At 33.2% G+C, this 23,547-nt stretch overlaps 1 protein-coding gene across 1 annotated transcript; it reads left to right on the top strand.

The window, feature by feature from the left end:
• The first annotated feature begins 6,050 nt into the window (after nucleotides 1–6,050).
• On the top strand, nucleotides 6,051–22,352 carry LOC139512404 (type-2 ice-structuring protein-like). The gene is made up of 5 exons (XM_071300012.1): nucleotides 6,051–6,641; nucleotides 8,329–8,417; nucleotides 10,028–10,109; nucleotides 17,007–19,585; nucleotides 21,848–22,352. The coding sequence occupies exons 1-4, from the start codon at nucleotides 6,356–6,358 to the stop codon at nucleotides 17,246–17,248; spliced, it is 699 nt and encodes a 232-aa protein (XP_071156113.1). The 5' UTR covers nucleotides 6,051–6,355; the 3' UTR covers nucleotides 17,249–19,585; nucleotides 21,848–22,352.
• The last annotated feature ends 1,195 nt before the right edge of the window (nucleotides 22,353–23,547 follow it).

Here is a 23,547-nt window from a genome sequence, read left to right as displayed (position 1 = left end):
CGTCAATTGAAATACTATACGAAACAAATAGAATTACAATTACAATCCGCGTGTAACCAGATGAAGATATAAAACGACTAGAGAAAGGATATGATACAACGATTAAAGAACTCAAGAAAAAAGTAGATGAGTTTAAGACCACTCTTCAGATTAAAAACTCGACACATAAAACATTGATGAACTCTTGTAACTTTCGTTGTCAATAGAAGCTTAAGAGCAAAACAAGGCGAGTGCGAGGATGTGTATTCTATTGAAACATGCTGGCGGGAGATTAAAAGCCGTTAGTGGTTTATTATTTGGTAAAGACGTAGCCCAGATGTTTAAGCCTTCACCACCATATTTGCATAAGAAAGTATCCTTTACAATTTTTGGCGAATTGTCAAAGACTACACTTGCTAAAAGGTTCGTACTGCATATCTGATTATTTGAATCAAGAGTTTAAGGACTAAGGTTTTTGCCTATTTACGTATTTTCTCGGTCCTCCTTTTTTAATATTCTTTTCTTTAAAGTTTTAAAACTGTGTCCGTCCCCTACTTTAACTTTAACCTGTTTTAATGGAAAACGGTTACCATACAAGTTCCGTACACTTTATGTTCGTGTTCCTTTTGCCTAGCATAAATAGAAGCCGTCTTAATTGATCTATACTTGGAGGTGTTGTACTGATGAAAGATATTGTCCACTATAGGGATTCAAAGGTGTTTTTTAACGTACTTTTCATATTTACCATACATGCTTTCGATATTCCTAGGCTTATCTCTACGGCAAAAGCTCCAAACCAGACCAAGCTCATTTCAAAGGTGTTGACCCTGGTCAATCCCCACTTAAACATTTTTCTGGGATCGCGGCCCGTCTGGCCACAACAGAGGTTCAAAGTTGTCCATTTAGGAATTTTCCATATCAACCACACATTCGGTACTCTTCGGCATATCCCTACTGTAAAGTTCCGAACTGTACCTAGCTCATTTCAAAGGTATTGACCCAAGCTATTCCCCACTTAAATATTTTTCTGGGATCAGGGCCCATCTGGCCACCACAGAGGGTCAAATTTGCTCATTTACGTATTTTCATATCAGCCATACATTCGGTACTCTTCGGCATATCCCTACGGCAAAGTTCCGAACCGGACCTAGCTCATTTCAAAGGTGTTGACCCAGGCTATTCCCCATTTTAATATTTTTCTGGGATCCGAGCCAGTCTGGCCACCACAGAGGTTCAAAGTTGCCAATTTACGTATTTTTAATACCCATAACACAAGATCCTTTTAGTAACGTTTGTATTTACACCCAATTTTATATATTACAGAGTTTTTATAATATCGTCGAATTTGGGACATTGAAAGACCAGGGGTCTCACCGTATCTGAGGGGTCTCCGGTAGGTTTTTCACTAGATATTTCTTCTTTCTTTTTGGGGCTTTCCAAAGATATTTCTATTTATATTTCTGAATGTTTTAGAGTGGCCGGCTTTAGTTTTAGTTTTATATATTATATATTAAATTCAATAGTTGATGAATCTTTGATGTCGTTTTTTTTTTTATAAAAATCTATATTACATAAGCAATATGCAACTTATATAAGGGTGTATATTCGAGGACAACAATAATTTACGACAGATTGAAGGGGTCATAAAACTATTTTCGGCGTATCCTTTCACTCCTGTTAACTATGAAAATGATACTTTTTAAATTTTAATATTGAAAATTCCTCTGTTTAATTATATTTAAGTGCCAGTCTGCCTCAGAATCAAGCAGTGGTGAAAACATGACCAAAAAACCCCACCCTATTTGATATTATTTTCAGTTCATAATATGTAGTTATGCACAAAAATGACATTCATTTCCATTTACTGTTCTGGTAATAGAAGATACAATTTGGTTGAAATGCACTAGAAATTAACAAATAAGGGAAGATAACTCTGTAATTTGCTATCATTCTAACCAATTTTCTAACCAAGTTATTTGATATTACAAGACAAACACAAACGAAAGACTAATACTTTTTAACTCAGGATGATGGTTAGTATTAAATAGCATGATTAGCACGGTGGGTTTTTTCTAATCATGTTTTAATTTTGACCTAAATTGCCTGATTCTTACAAAGACTGACACTTAACTAAGATATAGCGATTTTTGGAACGTTTGAGTCTTATGCAGTTTTTGGTTTTTAGACATATCGTCAAAATTGACTGCTGGAAAAGTGGCTGCTATCTCGATTGGGCGATAAAAGTGGCTGCCAGACTGAGTCTAGTAACATTATGTTTATTAGTGTTATCACTTCTAATTGCACGCATGCATTATTTAAAATATATTCTTTGCAGTATCGTTCAATCGAGACCATTGAACGCATTGCTAATGGTAATACCTGAAAGCAATTATTTTATAAATTTTATAATAAAATCTTTCGGTTGGGACAATTTGAAATCACAGCTTATTAAATATTTAATGAATGTTGTCTTTAATGAAAGTGAGCGTGAAGGAACACTATGGTATGCAATATGCCATAAACCAATATAAAACAACAATTTATTTTTTTCATGAAGATAATTTCTGATGGCTTCTAATGTCTTCTAATTTTTTGGTCATATTTTGTTCTTTGGAAAAACTTAATTCCACGAATTTAAGAACCCGTGAACGTATAGCTTTTGGTCAAACCACGAACATTGGCACTAACGAATAACAATACGTTTATAGTATTTAATTGCAATTGCCATATTTCTGACATGATAGAGGACATTTTAAGAAAAAAAGGTGGGTTGGAGTCAAATATTTGTTCAATAAATAAACTCATCTAGATACCCGGACTAAAAGCTTGTACGCTACACGCACAATTATTCTATAATAATTTACGAAGTGGAAAAGTATTTCTTTCATGAATGTGACCTACAGAATTAGACTATTTACCGGATTTGTTTTAACATAAGCAACACCACGACGGGTGCCACATCTGGAGCAGGATCTGCTTACCCTTCCAGAGCACATGGGAATACCCCTAGTTTTTGGTGGGGTTAGTGTTGTTTAATCTTTAGTTTTCTATGTTGTGTCATGTGTACTTTTGTTTGTCTGTTTGTCCTTTTCATTTATAGCCATGGCGTTTTCAGTTTGTTTTCGGTTTGTGAGTTTGACTGTCACTCTGGTATCTTTCATCCCTCCTTTAAGGGCCTACAATTCCTATTGATTTTGTTAAATAAAGCTTAGTAATGTAATCTGATCATTCAGGTAGAACATTCTTATTAAAAAAACAGTTTTGTAAACTGTGGATTTATAATCATGATCATATTAATATAAGTCATGTGAACTCTGGGGTTCTTACTTCTAGGTTAGTGAGTAACACTTATGTGAATCATTAGTCTTGTTATGATGTCATTTTAATAGTAACATGGGGTGTGATGTATGTATACAAACATATGGCGAACCGAAAATTGTTGTTGTATAAAAAGTTACCCTAACATCTTCTAATAAAAAGTAAAATCACAAAAATACAGAACTCCGAAGAAAATTCAAAAGAAAAGTTCCTAATCAAGTGGCAACATCAAAAGCTCAAACACATCAAACTAATGGATGACAACTGCCATATTCCTGACTTGGTACAGACAATGGTGGATTAAACCTGGTTTTAAACCTAGCTTAACCTCTCACATGCACGACTGGGGAACAGCAGTCAACATTGTTTTATAATCTTCATCACTATAAAAATAAACAAATATGTAATTAAGAAGCATAAAAAGGAATATAGACATAGCGTATTAGTAAAACATTAAGACAAGAATACACAAATTTAGCGTAGCACAATAACACAACTCAATTATCTTTGTACTTTTCAATGCAGAACAATTTTAGACTTATGCAACAACAGTTGTCTTTTCGAAACATACGGGGCTTTTGTTCTCAGAATGTGTGCTAGAAACGAAAATTGTAGCATTTTTATTGGTTGACTTCTGAGGCTGAGTACGATAATTGTGCTCAAAATTTATGGGGCGTTGTTATCGTAGTGAAATAACTAAGATACGAGAATTCATTTTTATTTTCATCAAATTGCGAATATACTAATCATCTAAAATAATATAAGATCATTAAAAATACTAGTTAAACACATTGAAAGATCTTCAAGTTTCTCAAAGAACCACACAAATTCCTCGTTTAAAGTCTCGATTATCTCGGAAACTAACACTGCTATTTAGATATGTAGCAATTTTGCATTAGCATCTCACTGTTGATATATCTATAATAACATATACCGTATTTCAAAGTTCTGTGTTTTGTGATGTGAAAATGTATCAACTGCGTATAAATTGTTATTCGAGTAATATGAATAATCGATGAACGCTAATGATATAGACAAGTTCTAGAACACGCTTGATGCACTTACAATAATTGAATAATATTACATAAGATTATCAACTTTTCTTAAATGGTTTTACCTGATATCAAACACTATACCTACTGCATATGAGATCATTGAATTTAAAATATTTTCGTGTTTAAAAAGACAACTGAAAGATACTTATAAATATTAGACCTTTTCAACATCTCTCGACACCGACTAATGACACCTACAGTTTACAGGTCAAATGGATGGGTCGTCTCAAAGACAAAAACCATCATGATTATCAATACGTAACATATTGGATTGGTGGTTTTATACTGTCTTGACTATATAGCTTCAGAATATATATCAACCAAATAAATAAATAAATATATGTCTCTGTCATATTTGATTAAAACAAATACAGCAACCATTCTGCATCCTGATCCGCTTTCTCTTCAATTTTATGATTAGACGAGTCTTTTGCCAAATATTTGCCGCATGTAAATAACGACTAATTTGTTGGTGTAAAAGCTTTTATGAAATTTTCCATTGATGAAAAATACTTACTGGACTGTCCGTACGTCCATATCACAATTGTGAACACGACCAAATTGGTATTTTTCAACCGATCTTTGTCTTAGTTGATGTACATATTCAATTTCTAGAGGGATAACCACATATTGATTTTGAAGGTCTTAGGAAATTAAATATCACATCTATTTTTTTATCAACGGCGGACTTCTCTAGAGTTGATGTTTTTCGTGATGAATTTTTTTAAAACAGTATAGCTGACTTCTCGTTTTAATGTTACAACATCTAAGCAGTGCATTTTTTCTAACATACCTGCGTATGGAATTTATATTTCAAGTTGTTAGTTCTTACTATAGAGCTTGTTGACATTGCAAAATCAAAATGGACATTGCTAATCAGTGGTTTGGAGACCAACGGCTGATGTCCCGAAAATAACATACCTTGTCCCTTCGTCATTGTGTCCTTGAAAATGACCTTTGGGTTTCTTACAAGAAATTTCGTTGATTTTATTCATTCACTGTCATTTCTATATTTTGTTTTCACCGGGTCAGAATTTGTTTCTCTATATCCAATTTAAGGAACAAGTTTTGTACCTTTTTCAATTTTTTTCGTACTTTAGATTTTTCTATCTCATCTGTGAATATACATACAAAAGGTTTTGGATCAAAATACGGAGAAATGATTCGCTGCATTTTCAGGAGGACTGTGTTCTCCTTAGAGACATAGTTTATCCAAATCGTCATCCTTTAGTTACACCATTTACAACACCTCAAATTAATCGTAAAGCATAACATTTGAGAGAAAGAGCAGACAATTTAATCGCGTGATTGGTGAATACAGAATTCAAGTTGAACACCAAATTGGTGAATTGAAAATATACAAAGTATTGAGTACATTATGGAGGCACCCAAAGCCAAAACTAACAGACATTGTGGAAATATGTGCCGCTCTTGTCAACAGACATATTGATGATAAAACATTGATTAATTAAATATCAACTACAATTAAACATGCTTTGTTCTTTTCATTTCCCAAATTCCACCAGGACAGCTAGAAGCTCAACGTCTAAAAAGATGAAATGTGACTTTCTCATTTTCTTTATAATACATTTAAAAAATCCATGTTATTTGGACTCTGTAGGAAAGCTGTATCATTGTCAATGAAAGCAATAAAATCAATGATGATTTCATTTTTTCTAAGTTTTGAGACGACCCCTCACATTTTACCTGTCGTAGTTGTTCTCAACTGTAGGTGTCGAGAGGAGTTGAAAAAGTCTCATAGGACTCTCGTATGTTAATTGTCTCGTTTTATAGTATAACAGCGAAAACATTTCTTATTGTTGTAGCAACAAACAACCAATCAGTCGTTGATGTCATTCGTTCGATGTGTTTGAGCTTTTGATTTTGCCATTTGATTAGGGACTTTACTTTTAAAACTTTCCACGGAGTTCAGTATTTTTGTGATTTTACTTTTTACTTTATACGAACAATCTATCTTATTATTATTCTTGTTGGATTTCGAAATGATACTCACAAGATATATTCCATGGTTGGTAGTTTCCGTCAAAACAGCTCTGTCTATTATGACTACCAAGTACGTATTGAAATATGATCAGAAACAATTCCAGGTGTTTGACTCAAAAATTACTGCACCATCAGCCGTGTCTTGTGCTGTTATGTGCCAATTTGCTAAAATATGTACTTATTACAGCTATAACTCTCTTCAGAAGATATGTTTGATCCACTCAAACTCTGAAGGGGATTTAACACCTATACAAGCTTCAAAATGGCGGATATACCAGCCCTCATGTAAGTTTGATCAGTCATTTTCATTTCCATTTACATGCTATTAATTCTTTATATAACACAATGAGAGGATCACGACAGATCTACTTTAACATGAAATATTCAAAGTCAATGGACCATCACTGAAGGAACATTGCCAATTGATCTCCATGGTAATGAGATATGACAAAGGTAATACAGCTGCATACAAAGTATTATTGGCCTTCCAAGAAACATTTTATAAGTTGTGTCCCTCCAATGCGATTTTGTAGATATACCTCAACCTGTAACTCTCAAATATAAACATTCCAAAAGCCATTTATGCGCAAATACGCTGAAAGGCTTGGAAGTATTTGATTGAAAAGTACCTAATCAGAACAACCAATTCCTCTTAAGTTAAATTTGGCCCTAGGTAGTAGAAAACTTTATTTTTTAAGTTTTGAACAAGAAATTTTAATTGAGCTTATTTATAAATCATGTCAGTACCTTAGCACTGACTACTGAGCTGATGATACACTCGGGGACTTACGGTCCACACACAGATACCCTTTAGAATATTTCAATGAAAACGCGTAAATGTCCATTGATTTTCGGGACAGGAAACATAGAACTTATGCGGCGACAAAAAGATCTTTTAAGATAATGTTTGTTATAACGTTTTACATACTAGTATCTGACTTGAAAAAAATAATTGTCGACGCCTGCGCTCTATATTACCTAGGCATATAGTTGTTTGAAATATATACATGATTTTGTCAAATATCGCAAAATCTCCATTTTTTTACTATGTGAGATGTACAAATCAACGCTTTAAAATAAAACTTTGACAATATTTGGTAGATTTGTCTTTTCATCAACATTATCAATTGTTATCTTGAAACTTTTAAAAACTAATTATAGGGGCGAAATATTGCCATTACCGAACTTTCTCCTTTAAAACAACATTTTTATCCTTCACATGTGTATATGCTTTTGATAATTAAAAATCAGTCAGTGTGTGACGTATGTGATTTGTTTTAAATTATTTAGTGTTGATAAATATTTAATATCTTCTGTTTTTGTCGTTTTTTTATTATTATTTTTACTTTGTTTGATCGAGGATGTACATATTAGACCTAAGTATGTCGACGTACATACCTATCCTCTCTTTTCTTGCATTCAGTATTCATAAATAATAGTAAAATAAACTAACAAGATTTCAAGATTAAACATGAAATTCTGACTTAATTTTAGTGATTATAAAGTCAGATGATCGATTCGTTTGATGAATTTGAGCTTTTCATGTTGCCATTTATTATTAAAGAGACTTTCCGTTTGAAATTTTCCTTGGAGTTCGGTATTCGATATGAGCGTCACTGATGAGTATTGTGTAGACGAAACGCGCGTCTGGCGTACTAAATTATAATCCTGGTACCTTTGATAACTATAAATTCATGTTATTTTACTTGTTATGATTCACGGTTTTAACATAAGAATAGTAATGTTCATGATAAGATAAATGCAGGTATTATTTAAACATTCAAAGCCAATAACGAAAGTCCGAAATGAAGAAAGAAAAAACGACCATCAAATTCAATGCGAACTAGTTTCAACACTTTTTATTTTCAGGTATATTTTTTTCTATATAATTCCGAAAGAAACAGATGAAAATGTATGCTGTATATAAACAATATTGTCATAGATATTTTTCTGTTAATGTTTTATGTTACAGACTCAAAGAAATGTCCTACCGATTGGATGCTATTTATGGACTACTGTTATTTGATCGTTTATGAAAAGACGACATGGGAAAATGCTGAAGTAATATATTACTTTACACCATAGACTGGCAGCTTCTGCAATATAAAATATGATTAAATCTTAATTAAAAGGATATGATTTGTAATAGTTATGTTCAGGTCATGTCTTCGAAAGTTTTGCAGACACCATCACGACTAGGTTGATAATTACAGTAAAATGAAAAAAAGGTTTCATTCTTTAGTCTTCGATTAAAATTTTTAGGACATAAAGTGCAGACTAATGATTAGCTATGATTCCCTCTTCATAAAATGTCTCTTAGTGTTTGTTGGTGTTTCAAGTGATGTTTTGTAAATTAAATTGTTCCCTTATTTAGCAGTTAAAATGTTATTTAAAACTAGGAAAAATAAGTACTCATATGTAATTTTCGAAAGGTAGTAAATAACTAAATTTCATGAAAACGTGTATACTCAGAGACTTTCGTAAACAGTCGAATGCCAATTATTGAAACATCATGATGTAGATGATTTATGTATGTCTTCATTTGATTGTCTTAATGATCATAATATGTAGTCTTTTTTTTCGGACCATTTTTGATAACCATTATTCACTATCCTATTATTTTTTTTTTCCTTTCTTGATTGGTTATATGTTATCAATTTTTCATTTTATTAAATTTTTTGCTAAATTCTAAAATTGTAATCAAAATCTAGACAATCTGGTATTACGACATGAACGAGGCTGGCATTTTTAGTTTTTACAAAAGTTTACAAAAGGGTAAGGGTCTGGTCATTTCTGTATATTGTAATTGTTTATGCCAAATGTTTTCTATTTTTTATTTTTGTTTTATATACAATTTATATTAGAAACCTGAAAATTCGCTATAATTTAATTTGTTTAGTCTTTTTTCTATTCTTTATATTTTGGCCCATTATACTCTCTTCTTTAAATCCCATACACCTTCTTATGTAGTTCCGCGCTATTAAAAGGCAAAGAATAAATTGAACACCCTTTTTGACTAATATGCTGAAAAATATCATCGACGTTATTATCATACCTTGTCTTTCACTAATAAATCAACCCTTAGAAAAGAGGGTCGAAAGATACCAAAGGGACAGTCAAACTCATAGATCAAAAACAAACTGACAACGCCATGGTTAAAAAAAAGAAAAAGATAAATACAAACAGACAAATAATAGTACACAAGACACAGCATAGAAAACTAAAGACTAAGTAACACGTACCCCATAAAAAATCAGGGGGTGATCTCAGGTGCTCCGGAAGGGTAAGCATCAGAATTAACCCTCTAATCCGTATATTAATATCAGTTCATTTGTAAATATCAAGTTTCTTTTGTTATTGTACTGAAAATTGTAACTCCATCATACAAGGCTGACCTTCCAAAGTGTTGGCCTTTCAAACCACACTCATAACCATTTGTTCTCAATATACTATGTATTTCTTCTACATTTGTTCTCGCGTGTTCTTTAGAAAAAAATCATGAAAAAATCTGTGAGCGTGTTTTGAAATTATCTTAAATTTTACTAAACAACTGACATAATAGAAAGTCATTTTATCAACATGTCCTGTCATAGAAATGTTTTGAATTTTACTCAGTAGTTTTGTTTTTTTTTTATTTTACTTTTTTTCTAACGTTTTACATTTATTTGTAGGCTGAATGTCAAAAGGAATATGGATCCTTAGTTAACATTGAAAATAAGGAAGAGAACACCTGGTTGAAATCTTTAATCACAGGTGATAACATTCATATCCTATCACTGGCTATCACTATGCCACATAAAAATTGAGACTTAAATCAATTTGGTTTTTTTTCAATAGTGTTTAATAGCATATTTCGATCTGTGTTATTATTTTCCTTATTTTCTTTACCTATAACATGAAATCAAACAGACATGGAAAAAATCCAATTACACGAGGTCGCTATCAATTTATATTCATGTTTATTTTATATCGTGTTATATGACCGTCGGCAGTTTTCTGAGGTATCTCGATAGTTTATTAGATGGTGCCTAGAAAAAAAACCCACGAAATTCTAATTTTTATTATCTGGTATATGCATAATTGACTGTTTATTTATTTCTGTTTTATTGTAATTTTGATATGTGTTGTAGTACGTTATATTTAAAAATTTGAGAATTTAAGTCGAATCGGTGAACATCATTTTGACAGCTAGTGCCCCTTTAATTTCCCCAATTTAAAACATAAAAAACTGTAGTGTTAGGAACCACCTTAAATCGTTCCACTCGCACTATTATGAAGTTTTTATTGAAACCAACCGAACATATACATGTTTTATGAATATCATACAGAACATTGCGGGAACAACTTAATATGTAAAAATAATATCTATCGACATGCCATCAGCCGTACGAAAACACCAAACGAATATTTTGTAAGTGAAACGTATCGGATGTATTATAGATAAGTCGCAGTTCAGAGTTGTGGCATACAAATATTCAGCCAGGATAGACTTGTAAACATGCAAATGTGCTTTTGACGTCAAACTTTTGTGCTATTTTACGTGTGAAGTTGACTTACAACAAAAAATTCTGCTCGACATAACACTTCTATCTCCCCATTGTGAACAAGAGGCAAATGACTGACAGAATGTGTATGTCCAATTAAAGGCTTCCAACTTTTCATAATTTAGATGTGAAATGATGATGAGCATGGATTCCACAAACAAGCTCCGTTCGAAGATTAGCCATACTACTATTTCACATCAATTTTTAAAACAGAATGATAAAGTACTAATATAAATCATAACTGTTTGACCAGGATTTTATTGTAAAAAGTGCTATATCGCCTATGCAAGAATAAATTCTATCGTTTTCACTGTATCGGACCCGATAGAAATATCGATAGAGTTCAATTCCGATTCTGATCTTACGAACAGTATTTTTTCTCCTTTTCGTGTTTTGTTTCTAATAATATACTAGCCAAAAAAAGAAACGATACCCAACATTTTTTCATAATAATAACAAAATATTATTGATTGCGACTAGTTATATGTTCGAAAAGAGTCATAAGTCTGTAGGTTACTGCACTTTTGTTTTTGTTTTACCGGAAAATAACGTTATTTTAGCGATTGACTGCTGTTATCAACGCAAGAGGTGGCCATACGCGATATTAACTCTTCAACTTTTGGTTTTGACAACAATATCTTCAAACAGTCCGTGCAATAAGGAAAATTTATTGTGATTTGTTATCTTTGTTATAAAGTTTGTATGCTTTTATGTTATTGTTTCATAAAATACAAAACTAAAATAATATTGTTGAAAAATAAAGTAGATATTTTTGATAAAATCTGGATATCGTTTCTTTTTGTGGCTAGTATATAACTCATTTATACGGAGCCCCGCTAGGGACATGCAAAGAAAAAAAAATATATTGTGCGCACAACATAATATAGTGTGCGCACAACATAATTATATTGTGTGCACAAAATAATATATTGTGCGCACAACTTAAATATATTGTGCGCACAACTTAAATATATTGTGCGCACAATTAAATATATTGTGCGCACAATTTAAATATATTGTGCGCACAACTTAAACATATTGTGCGCACAATATGATATTGTGTGCGCCCAAAATTTGGAAAACAGTTTTAACTTGACCATGAACTCATTTTATTGATCATTCAACAAGGTTAAATGTTCGTGGTGTAGACGAAATCTCATATACCAAATGCAATAGTTCTTCTATATTCGGTTGTATGAAACGATTTTAATGTCTAAATGTAAACTTGACAGTAGTCATCTGACCTTGACCTGATTTTCAGGGTTAAGTGGTCCGGCAAAGTAATGTTTTTGTGTTTAGGTGTATTTCTCGGATACTATAATCATTTAGCTAGATATATTTGATGTACGGAATGTTTGTATGGTGTAATTGTCTATCTTGCAGTAATATTAATCTGACCTTGATTTTATATTTCATGGTTCGTGTTATTTGTTTCTTGTTTGGTCTGTTTTTCAGATACTATAAGGAATATGTGAATTTTATTTGTTTTGTGGAATGATTGTAATGTATATATATTTGTCTGACCTTGACTTTATTTTCATGGTTTATTGGTCAATTTTAAATATCTCAGAATTGGTCTATTTTTTAGATACGATAATAAAGGTATAGTTTTACTGTATTTAATGTACAAAATAATTATAAGACGGTTTGTTTCTCAGATACATTTGGTTCTTCAATACAGCAAGAAAATATCGCACCCAAGGCGCGCTTCAGCTGGCCCATAAACAAAAATATGTACTAGTTCAGCGATAATGGACGTCATACTAAATTGTGTTTCTCGTTTCTCGTTTTTTATATAAATTAGGCCGTTGGTTTTCCGGTTTGAATGGTTTTACACTATTAATTTCGGGGACCCTTTAGAGCTTGCTGTTTGTGAGCCTAAGCTACGTGTCAAAGATCGTACCTTGACCAATAATGGTTTACTTTAATAAATAGTGACTTGGATGGAGAGTTGTCTCATTGGCACTCATATCACATCTTCCTTTATTTATCCAAAATATATAAAAGAAACTAAAATTAAACTTCATAGAAGATCAACACAAAGGCCAGAGGCTCCTGACCTTGGACGGACACAAAAATGCGGCGGAGTTAAACATGTTTTGTGAGATCTCAACCCTATTTTTGTACCTCTAGCCAATGCAGATACAAAAAAAAAACAGCAATACCGACAGTAAAACTCAGTTCCATCATACTTTATTTCCTCCTAAAGGAGATTGACAAAATGCATATAAATTATGTACAATTACAAAGTTTTGATATTAGATAATAGAATTAATGTCACTAAATATTTTGAATTCAAGAGTATTTACAGTCTACAGTATTTAAGATAGGAAAATCCTTCGTTAAAGACGTCTAAACAATGCTCTGGTGTTAAAAAGTCCAATAGAGCTTCGTGATTGCCAAGCAGAAAACAGGACACGTACTCGTCTGATTTTGAAAGCAGTGTGTATAAGAAATTGTCACTAGTCATTTCTGATAATCTTTTATATAGCAAGTGTCTTTGTGTTTGCATTGAAGTTCTGTGCACATTCTAATTTAATGGTAAAGTGTATCTTGAACAAAGTGTCCACACAAGTTGCAGTTTTCGCTAGTCGGGGGAGTAGACCAAAGTTTAGCTACATGTTTAGCGGTTCGAAGTCTGCTAGTATATTTTGCATATTGCCATATAAAATCATAGCCATTGTTCTCAGACAATCTTAGAAATCGTGTAAAATCGTTGTAACTACGCATTCGCTCTTCCTTTTGATGTTTCTCATCCAGGTTGATCGCACTATTGACAATGTTTTTCCACTGTAATTTGGTTGGGAAACAGCCGGTAAAAATATAGCTTTTCAAAAAATTCAAAAGAAACTTAAATTATGAAACTTAATAAAATGACAATGATACATAAATTAACAAAGGACTACTATGGTGCCTATAGCAGTTACTGACATACCAGCTCCACACCTTAATTTAACTGATTGAAAGATTATGACCGTCTTAATTATTTGAATATCAAGCACAATCACTCCCGTTAGGGGTTGCGTACCATACCATCATAAAATATATGAGAAGAATATAACCCGTATTTGTATGAGCTATCATGGTGTATATGTATTATGTTGTCTCATTGGTACTCGCATTGATCGCGATCAATCGGGCCACAAGTTTATGAACAAATGATGCCCCAAAACGGACCATATTTGGAAACATTGAATCATAATTGTTTCGTTTGTTTTCAAAAAACATCACTGAGGAATACTTTTTCATTGACTATTCCTAGATTGCTTCGTAACATTTCAGTTTCATAATGAATACGAACAATATTCTGTAAAATTGTACATGTATAATGAAATCGATCAAAAATAGATACTATCAGTGACCTCTTGCCCTCTTTTCTTTTAATCAGAATGAATCTATAACTTGGCCTGAAACATTTGTACACAACTCTTAAAAAAATTCTAAATCATAATTAACATACTGTTCTATGTCGGAAACATGTTATTCAGTGGTATTCTGTTTATTGGTGTGGTTCATATATGTTTATCGTTTTGTTACAGTTATTTTGGGACTTTTATAGTTTGCTGTTAGGTGTGAGCCAACGCTACGTAATGAAAACCGTACTATAACCAATAATTTTTCACTTTTCATAAATTATGACTTGGATGGAGAGCTGTCTCATTGGCACTCATATTGCATCTTTTGATTTATATATGTTCTCAGTTTTATCTCTATTTGATCACAATTTCATGGTGAATTTCTTAGACTGAACACACCGTCACATTTCAATAACGAACAGTACATTTTGGGTAAAAATCGTACTTAATCATGAACAAACAAAGTCAGTCAGACACAAAAACTTCATCATAAACTATAACCAAATCATTTACCATAAACAGAGACGAACGGACGAACGGACGGACGTAAAGACTTTTAAATATAATGGCCATTTCTATCGTCGACGGAGCATAACAAAATCCAAGTCGTGAATTGAGGAACATGTCAGTCTTGTGCCAATCAAAACCAAATCTTGAGATTTTCAGAAATAAAGTATAATGCATTATAAGTGCAAATAGTAGTTGTATATTTGTTACAAGAAAGTCTACATAGGTTCGAAAGTGTCCTCGCTCTATTGCCAACTCTGTTTCATTCCGTTCCAATAAACTCTGATATGAAGTGGAGGCTTCCGATGCATCTGTTGGTAAACCAAGTCAGTTTCAGACGAAATAAACGTTATTTATTCCGTATTCATGTCAGGAGTCGTTACAAATGCACTGACGATTTTTTGCTAGAGTATTTCCATGTAATCTAGCCCCATTTCAAAAGAAAACCTTATGCATTTCTCCATTCTGTCACTTTAAAAAGGAGACACTGAAGCCCCTACCATGTGTAAGGTCAAAGAATTTAACGCACACTACATGTATATTATGTTGTCAGCACAATATATTTAATTGTGCGCACAATATGTCTAAGTTGTGCGCACAATATATTTAAGTTGTGCGCACAATATATTTAAGTTGTGCGCACAATATATTTAAATTGTGCGCACACTATATTATTTTGTGCGCACAATATATTTAAATTGTGCGCACAATATATTATTTTGTGCGCACACTATATTTAAGTTGTGCGCACAATATATTTAAATTGTGCGCACAATTTATTTAAGTTGTGCGCACAATATATTTTTTTTTTCTTTGCATGTCCCTAGCGGGGCTCCGTATTACGGCATTTAGGCCATTAAATCTTGATTCCGCTATAAATGAAAAATTGTTAACATAGACAATACATGTGTTTCCAAAATTGTCATCAATTTATATGAAAATATCATGGTTTTGAACAACAAAAAATTTAAATAGAAAATTTTTCTTCAAATATTTTGTAAAGAACATTGTAACATGAATGGTAAATTTTCCTTTAATCTTCGGGTGAGTTAACTCGGTTATTTTTAGTAGAGTGCGTTAACTGAATGTTTTTTTTTAGTTATTTCACTCTCCAATCCCACCGTAGAGAACTTCTCGTTTGAAAGCAAAAAATGGGAGGAGCTTAAACCAGTGCATTAACTTCCATCTCAAAAATTGACACTGTAGCTCCGCCTCCTTCGGTTAGTAATAAGGGAGCAACAATTTGAATTTCAAGGGGATATGTTTTTTTTTGGTCTCAGTCGGAAATTTGTTTTCGCACAAAGAGCGATCAGTCTTATTTAGTTTTTCAACGCTATCAATCAAATTATTTTTTTTCAATATTTAACACTATAGGATAAGGTATGGGGAAAATCTGGATTCAGAATTATTTTTTGTCATCTGCTTGACCAGAATAAAAAAAAAACTTTTCATCAAATTGGGGATCATAATATCTTTTTAGAAGAATAGAAAACATACACCCCCCCCCCCCCCCCCCCACACACACACATAAAGTTCTATTTTCGTGTATTGAATAGGCTTCAAAAATTTGTCCCTGGACCTTACATGAATTCAACACACATTCAATAAACCGATCTTCCCACGTTTCGGGGAATGAAAGAACTTTTTGATTTACCTTCATAATTGGTATTAGGGATATGTTTCCTTTTTATCACAACGTCCTCTTTGAAACTACAAGTCTTTTTTTTATGTTTTGATGGCAAATAATCATGGAATAAACTTTTGTACCCCCCCCCCCTTTAAAGAACTTTTGGGAAGAATAAATAAATGTCTATCGAGTATGAATCAAACGGCATCTATTCTTTGAATTTTAAACGTACCTTTATCGGTCAAACAAATCCAACTGACATTAATTTTCTGAAATCAGATATAGTATAAAAAAATTCACGCCACTATTTGATTGCCGTATCTAAAACAGAAAAGTTTTATTGGTTAGGGTTTAACCTTTAACATGTGTCATAGCAAATAAATGTTACAAATCATATATATAGACACGCCTTACTCATTATTGATTAACATATTTAATCCACTCAAAGCTACGCTTTTCGTGAATTAAATAAGTTATAAGGCCGTACGGTGACCTTTAGTTGTTAATGTCTGTGCATTTTGGTCTCTAAAGGAGAGTTGTCTCATTGGCAATCATACCACATCTTCTTTTTTTATAATTCGTAAAAGGCGTGCTATATATATAACTTATGTTTCAGATGATGCATGGATTGGTTTAAAATATCCCTCCACGATTGGGTCGTGGGTATGGAGTTATGACAATGCTAAAATCACGTTTGAGAACTGGGGCCCAAAAGAACCAGATGGCGATGGCTATTGTGCATGTTTCTGTACAGAAATATGTAACTGGAATGAAATTTACTGGAACGACAGACCATGTGATTATCCAACAGGATACATCTGTAAAAAAGCATCGTTAATTGAAGTGGGCAAAATATAATGCAATCTTTTCAAACATTGATAGAAAGTGGCAGTTTTTAATAAGTCAATGTTATATGTTAAATAATATCAAATGAAATCGTTTCAGCAGATATATAACCAAGGTTAATATACCTATTTGACATTTGTTATTTTAGTTACTAAGTAACCGGTTTGTTGACATTATTTCTAACGATTTATCAACTCCTAACGGGAGGGATTGGGCCTGCTATTCATATGATGAAGACATAATCTTTCAATCAGTTTAATTGAGGTCTGTTGCTGGCATGTCAGTAGTAGTCTGTTGTTATTTATGTATTAATGTCATTTTGTTTATTATCTTTTGTTACCTCCTCTGACATCGGACTAGAGGTATAGGGGGAGGGTTGAGATCTCAAAAAACATGTTGAACCCTGCAGCATTTTTGCGCCTGTGCCAAGTGAGGAGACTCTGGTATTTGTTAGTTTTGTATGATTAATAATTTTAGTTTCTTGTGTATAATTCGGAGTTTAGTATGACGTCCATTATCAATGAACTAGAATATATATTTGTTTTGGGACCAGCTGAAGGACGCCTCCGGGTGCAGGAGTTTCTCGCTGCATTGAAGACCCTTTGGTGGCATTCGACTGTTGTCTGCTCTATGGTCGGATTGTTGTCTCTTTGAAACATTCACCATTTCCATTCTCAATTTTACTATCTAGCAAGTGTAATATCTTTGTTTTTTATCATCGGTCGTAATAATGTTAGATTGTATTCGCTAATCACTTCTAGATTTTGTAAAATTATCAAAAATATATAAAATTGGTTGTATAGAGAAGACGTTCTGCATAGTGATGACGAAGCGGACTTGTTGTGATTGATTGGTGCTTGGCTAATGTCCAGTTGCCACTTCTTTTTTATGCATATTCAGGATGAGAAACGATTACCATTTCATATAATGGGTAGGTTCTGCAGAGTAGCCCCCACTCCGGATGAAGGGTAACTTATTTGGTCTGCCACTGCAAACGAGGGTATGTTGGATATCGGGCAATAAATTAAGCCTTGCAAATAAACACATCATAGATACCGGAGGAGAAACAAATATACCACGAGGCCCTCTTTCAACGAGTCATCCGAAAGGTTGGTGTGAAAATCCATATTCCAAATATGATATTAGTATGCCAGGGTGACATTTTTAATTATCATACTTTACGATAAAATGCCAGATTTGGATTGGTTCATACGAGGAAGACAGTTTACTCTATCCCATGACTCAGCGGGAGAATTATTTTCGAATGTCACCGTCTCGTATGGACCAATAAAAATTATAACTTCAAAAGGCAATGCATGCATTTACTTCAATGATACTAAAGACACAGCGAGAATTAAACGGGTTTTTTTTATTGATTGTCACTTTAAATAATAAAAAAATACTTCTTGCTTCACTTTTGTTATATTTGCACAAGTTGAATCCAGTGGCGTAGCTTGCATGTATGCTCAGATGCTCAAGCATCCACATCATTTTGACACCCCAAAAAAAAATGATAAAAAAAATATTTTATAGGGCTTTACTAATAGACAACTTTCCAGTTCGATGCATTTCCGTCAAAAACTCTGGTTTTAGTGAACGTCATTTGTGCGTTTAGGGGCGTCGTCACTTTCATTCCAATGTTGAGCCGGGTTGGAAAACTTTAATTTTATATTGTACGAATTATTCGGCAAATTGAATTCTCAAATTTGACAATTAGCACTGCTGTCATTAGGGCATTGTCATTAATTACCTACAGAACACCCATTATTTCTATTTAATCCTGCACAATGACGATCACTAAGACGCTTGATGAACGTAAATAGTGCAGGGATACAGGCCACCATCTCTATCTGGTAAATGATGTCATAAAGGCGCGTATAATTGACGAGTTTTTTCCGGTGATGGATGAACTCGAAAGAGGTCTATTGCATATGATGTTCCCAGCCGATCAACTCGGAGGTCTCTGAGTGTAACAGGTAATGATGTAAGGAAAACGCAAAATAATTTCCGAAGCATGTGCATGGTCGGTCCGTGTTCGATCTTCAGTTGGTTTATGTAAACAAGAGGGTAAGTCGCAGAAAAGTGTTCGTGATTTTTTTCATAAAAAAATCTACGTCGTCGGTTACGGCAAGCGCAAAGGATGCTGATTCGCAGATCCGCGGACAAGGCTCGTCTGAAATTGAGCTAAGCGGCGCGATGGCCTCTACATCTGACGCAACAGCAACGTTACCATCAAATAAACCACCATATCCTGATATCGCTTCCTGCGACATGAAAGATGAAATGATTAAAACTCAACTTGTGACAGAGTGTGATCATTCCTGGGCTTTAAAAATATATTTATTAAAGGTACAAGTATGGACACAGACGCAAATTGTCAGTGGGGTTAAAGGTCGTTACAAATGTATTGAAAGCTAGACTTGAAATGTGTATTAACAAATTGAGTTGATGTGTACATGTCTTCATTCAAATGCGTTGACTGATAAAAAAAAAGGGGGCTTCAACTTCCACCCCTCTCTATGAATTAGTTGTTTGAGTGTTTGAATATGGAGTTTGTTAATAAATAGCTGCACTGTAAGCGCATGGTATGTCTTGATTCCTTTTAAGCTTGCTTAAAGGTTGAACTATTTTGTTTTGTACAATTATTAGTCTATTTGTTTTCTCATTTCATTTGTTTTATATTTGTCATTTTAAGGTCTTTTATAGCTGACTGTGCTGTATGAGCTTTTGTCATCGTTGAAGGCTATTTGGGCACCTGTAGTTGTTAATCTTGTTTTAAATTTTGGAATGTAGCTGAAGTCAACAGACATAGACAATTCACCCAAGTTTTATAAAATGATGTGGAAGTGTTTGTGTGAATAATTGAGATGGGAAATAAGGAAAGTGTCAAAGTGACAACAACCCAACCATAGAGTAGACAACAGCTGAAGGCCTCCAATGGGTTTTCAATGTAGCCAGAAACTCCTGCACTTATAGGTGTCCAAAAACTATAAAATCCCTTCTTTTTTTTAGCATATATAAAAATTCATAACACAGAAATGTATAATCTGAAATTTATTTAATTCAAAAGGGACCTTAGGTCAATAGTGTAAACAATTCACCAAAGTTTAATTAAAGGTGATGGATGCATTTTTGTGTTATTGTTCAAAATTGGAAAATTCTCTCTTTTTTAAGGATAAAATCTCTCTTCATAACATGGAAATGAAAATTCTAAAATTTATAAAATCGATGTGGAGCTAATGTCAATAGATATAAACATTTCAACAAAGTTTCTTGAAAGTAGGGGGAAGTGTTTTCTAGTTATTGTCTGAAGTGTGGATGATGGACTGATAGACAACAGTATACTATAATATGTTGTGTGTGAGACATTGGTATAATAAAATGGTTTTGAATGAATAATGATTAGAAACTGTTTAATGCAGTTATTGAGGGAATGACAGTGAAGAAATTGCTGAGATCAATGCGTTTGAATCCTAAGAATTCAATTTTTGTTGAAATGAAACAAAGTTCAAATTTTGACCCTTTGGATCTTAATGTAGACCAATTTGAAAACGGGACAATCCTGTGCAATTGAATATTTCTGGCTATTGGCAATACTGTGCAATTGAAAATTTCTTGCTATTGCGCAATATTGTGCAATTAGATATTTCTTGCTATTGTGCAATACTGTGCAATTAAAAATTTCTTGCTATTGCACAATACTGTGCAATTGGAGATGTCTTGCTATTGTGCAGTACTGTGCAATTGAACATTTCTTGCTATTGAACAATACTGTGCAATTGAAGATTTCTTGCTATTGCAGAATACTGCGCAATTGAAAATTTCTTGCTATTGCACAATACTAAATATAATAATTTTTGACCCCGATTTGGACCAACTTGAAAACTGGGCCCATAATCAAAAATCTAAGTACATTTTAAGACTCACCATATCAAAGAACCCCAAGAATTCAATTTTTATTAACATCAAGCTTATTTTAATTTCGTACCTTTGGACTTTAATGTAGACCAATTAGAAAACAGGACCTGAGAAATGCTTATTTGGGTCTGTTTTTGGCCCCTAAATCCTACACTGTTGGAACTAAAATTACCAAAATCTATCCCAACCCTCCTTATGAGGCAATAGACCTTATGTTAAAAATATCATAGATTTTTGTTTACCAATACTTAAGTTATAGAGCAAAAACCAAGAACAATGCTAATTTGGCCCCTTATTCCTAAACTGTTGAGACCAAAATACCCCAAATCAATCGCACCCTTCCTTTCATGGTCATAAATCTTGTGTCTAAATTTCATATATTTCTATTTTACTTTTACTGAAGTTAGAGTGCGAAAACCGAATGTCTTTGGATGAAGACGATGATGCCAACGTGATACCAATGTACAACCAAAAAGTTTTCAATTTTTGCGGTTGTATAAAAATGATCTCAAATCAAATTTTTAATGGAGTTTGCAACAGTAATTATTCAACTACTCATTTTAATACATCATAAAGTATTAAAGTGTAAATGTCATACAGTCATGGTGATGATGCCTCCGCTAGCATATAACGTTATAAAGGTACATAAATCAAGAACTGGAAAAGTGAAGGTTCTAAAAAATTTTATTAAAGGTATTAGTCACATGACGTTGTAACGGTCAAGTGATTGTTTACTATAAACACGTGTGAGTGTTTACATCAAGCACATGGTGTGTGTTTATGTTCAATTTGATTGGATGGCATATACCCGTAATTCTGGTTTCACGGGTATATACGCTCATGATTTTTGTGTAAAGTATGATTAAGTATTACTTAAGGGGTTAGTTTGAGAAAATAAAGTTATTCGAAGTTTGCCTATAGTTCAACGTAGCAGCATTCGTTATTATGTTTACCCACTCACCCACCCTTTTATGAGATGGTTATCGTAAATGGGGGTATATGCATTTATAACATTATATTAATATGAATTTTTCCTCTTTTGTAGATAGTTTTTGATTGTGTTACTGTATATTACTGTGCTATTGTATGATTGGAATAGTAGTATGCCTGAATTTATAGTGAAGGACTTTAGTTTGAGAATCATATTGAATGTAAATTAATATTAAAGGCTGCTACAGCTGTAGGCACACTTATCCTATTTATGAGTTGTTTTATTTATTAAATAATTTATATTCGTTTGAGCTGGCGAATTAGAATATAATACCAGTTTCCATCTAGGTACAATTATTAAATTTTACTTTCAATAAAATATGCCTCTTATGTTTTACCAGATAAATATATAAATTTTGTACAAATACGCACAAACAATGTCGTCGCAGGCAGCCTTCCTGATTGCCATAACATTTGATGCTCTCATGTGATTACATGAGCAAAACGACGGGTGCAACATGTGGAGCAGGATCTATTTACCCTACTGGAGCACCTGAGATCACACCCAAATTTTAGTGTGGTTCGTGTTGCTTAGTCTTTAGATTTTTTCCTGTTGTGTCTTGTTATACTATTATTTGTCTGTTTGCCTTTTTCGTTAATATATACGGCCGTTAACGGGACATATTATGGTGTACCGTTGTCTGTCCATCCGTCCGTCCGCGTCCGTCTGTCCGTCTTCAACATGTCCGACATTAACCAATTTGCATAAAACTTTGGAGAATTGTTTAAATCTATTGACGTAATCTCCTTTCGATTTTTATTAATTTCTGATATGACATTATTCTTTGAAAACGCGACGGTCGTATCATGCGCTCGTGGCGCTGCTGTTTATTAGCCATGGCATTGTCAGTTTTTTTCGATCTATAAGTTTGAATGTCTATCTGGTATCGTTCACCGGCCTATTATTCCAAAATTCCTGTAAATAGAAGTGCAACTTAGTGTATTGGACCTTTTTTGAGCTGTCAAATATAGGTTTGGTAGAGAAACCTTTACATTTAATATATTTATGAATTGAATGATGGTAGTTTCGAGAAAAACAATAAAAATGTAACTGGAAATATATGAATTGGTGGTAATATTGAAATTCAAAGCAACACAATCTCAGGTATACCAAATATAATATAGAAGTGACCCCCATGCTTAAAGGAAATTGGCTTAGGGGAATGCGAGAATCATGCATTGAGCTTTGCTTTGTTTTAAATTCCAGTCTCCTTTGTGTTTGTATTTAAAATGCGGAATAAAATAAATAATGGTACGATCCATGTTTTAAAAATTTGGTTAAATTGTAGGGTTATCTATGGTCGGGAGAGAAAACTGAATGCAATCTGGTTTAAAGAGCATCCATGGCTAAGATATTCGATATCTACGGACGCACTTTATTGCGGAAGTTGTACCGTCTTCGC

Source organism: Mytilus edulis, chromosome 2 (genome assembly GCF_963676685.1).
Source record: "Mytilus edulis chromosome 2, xbMytEdul2.2, whole genome shotgun sequence".
NCBI classification, from domain to species: Eukaryota; Metazoa; Mollusca; class Bivalvia; order Mytilida; family Mytilidae; genus Mytilus; species Mytilus edulis.
The sequence above is the reverse complement of the archived record's forward strand: the minus strand, read 5'-3'. Positions and strand labels throughout refer to the sequence as shown.

Coding starts and splice junctions, on each gene's coding strand:
- LOC139512404 (XM_071300012.1), top strand. CDS start 6,356: ATGATACTCACAAGATATATTCCATGGTTGGTAGTTTCCGTCAAAACA. Junction 8,418..10,027: donor CGACATGGGAAAATGCTGAA/GTAATATATTAC, acceptor ATTTATTTGTAG/GCTGAATGTCAAAAGGAATA. Junction 10,110..17,006: donor GTTGAAATCTTTAATCACAG/GTGATAACATTC, acceptor CTTATGTTTCAG/ATGATGCATGGATTGGTTTA.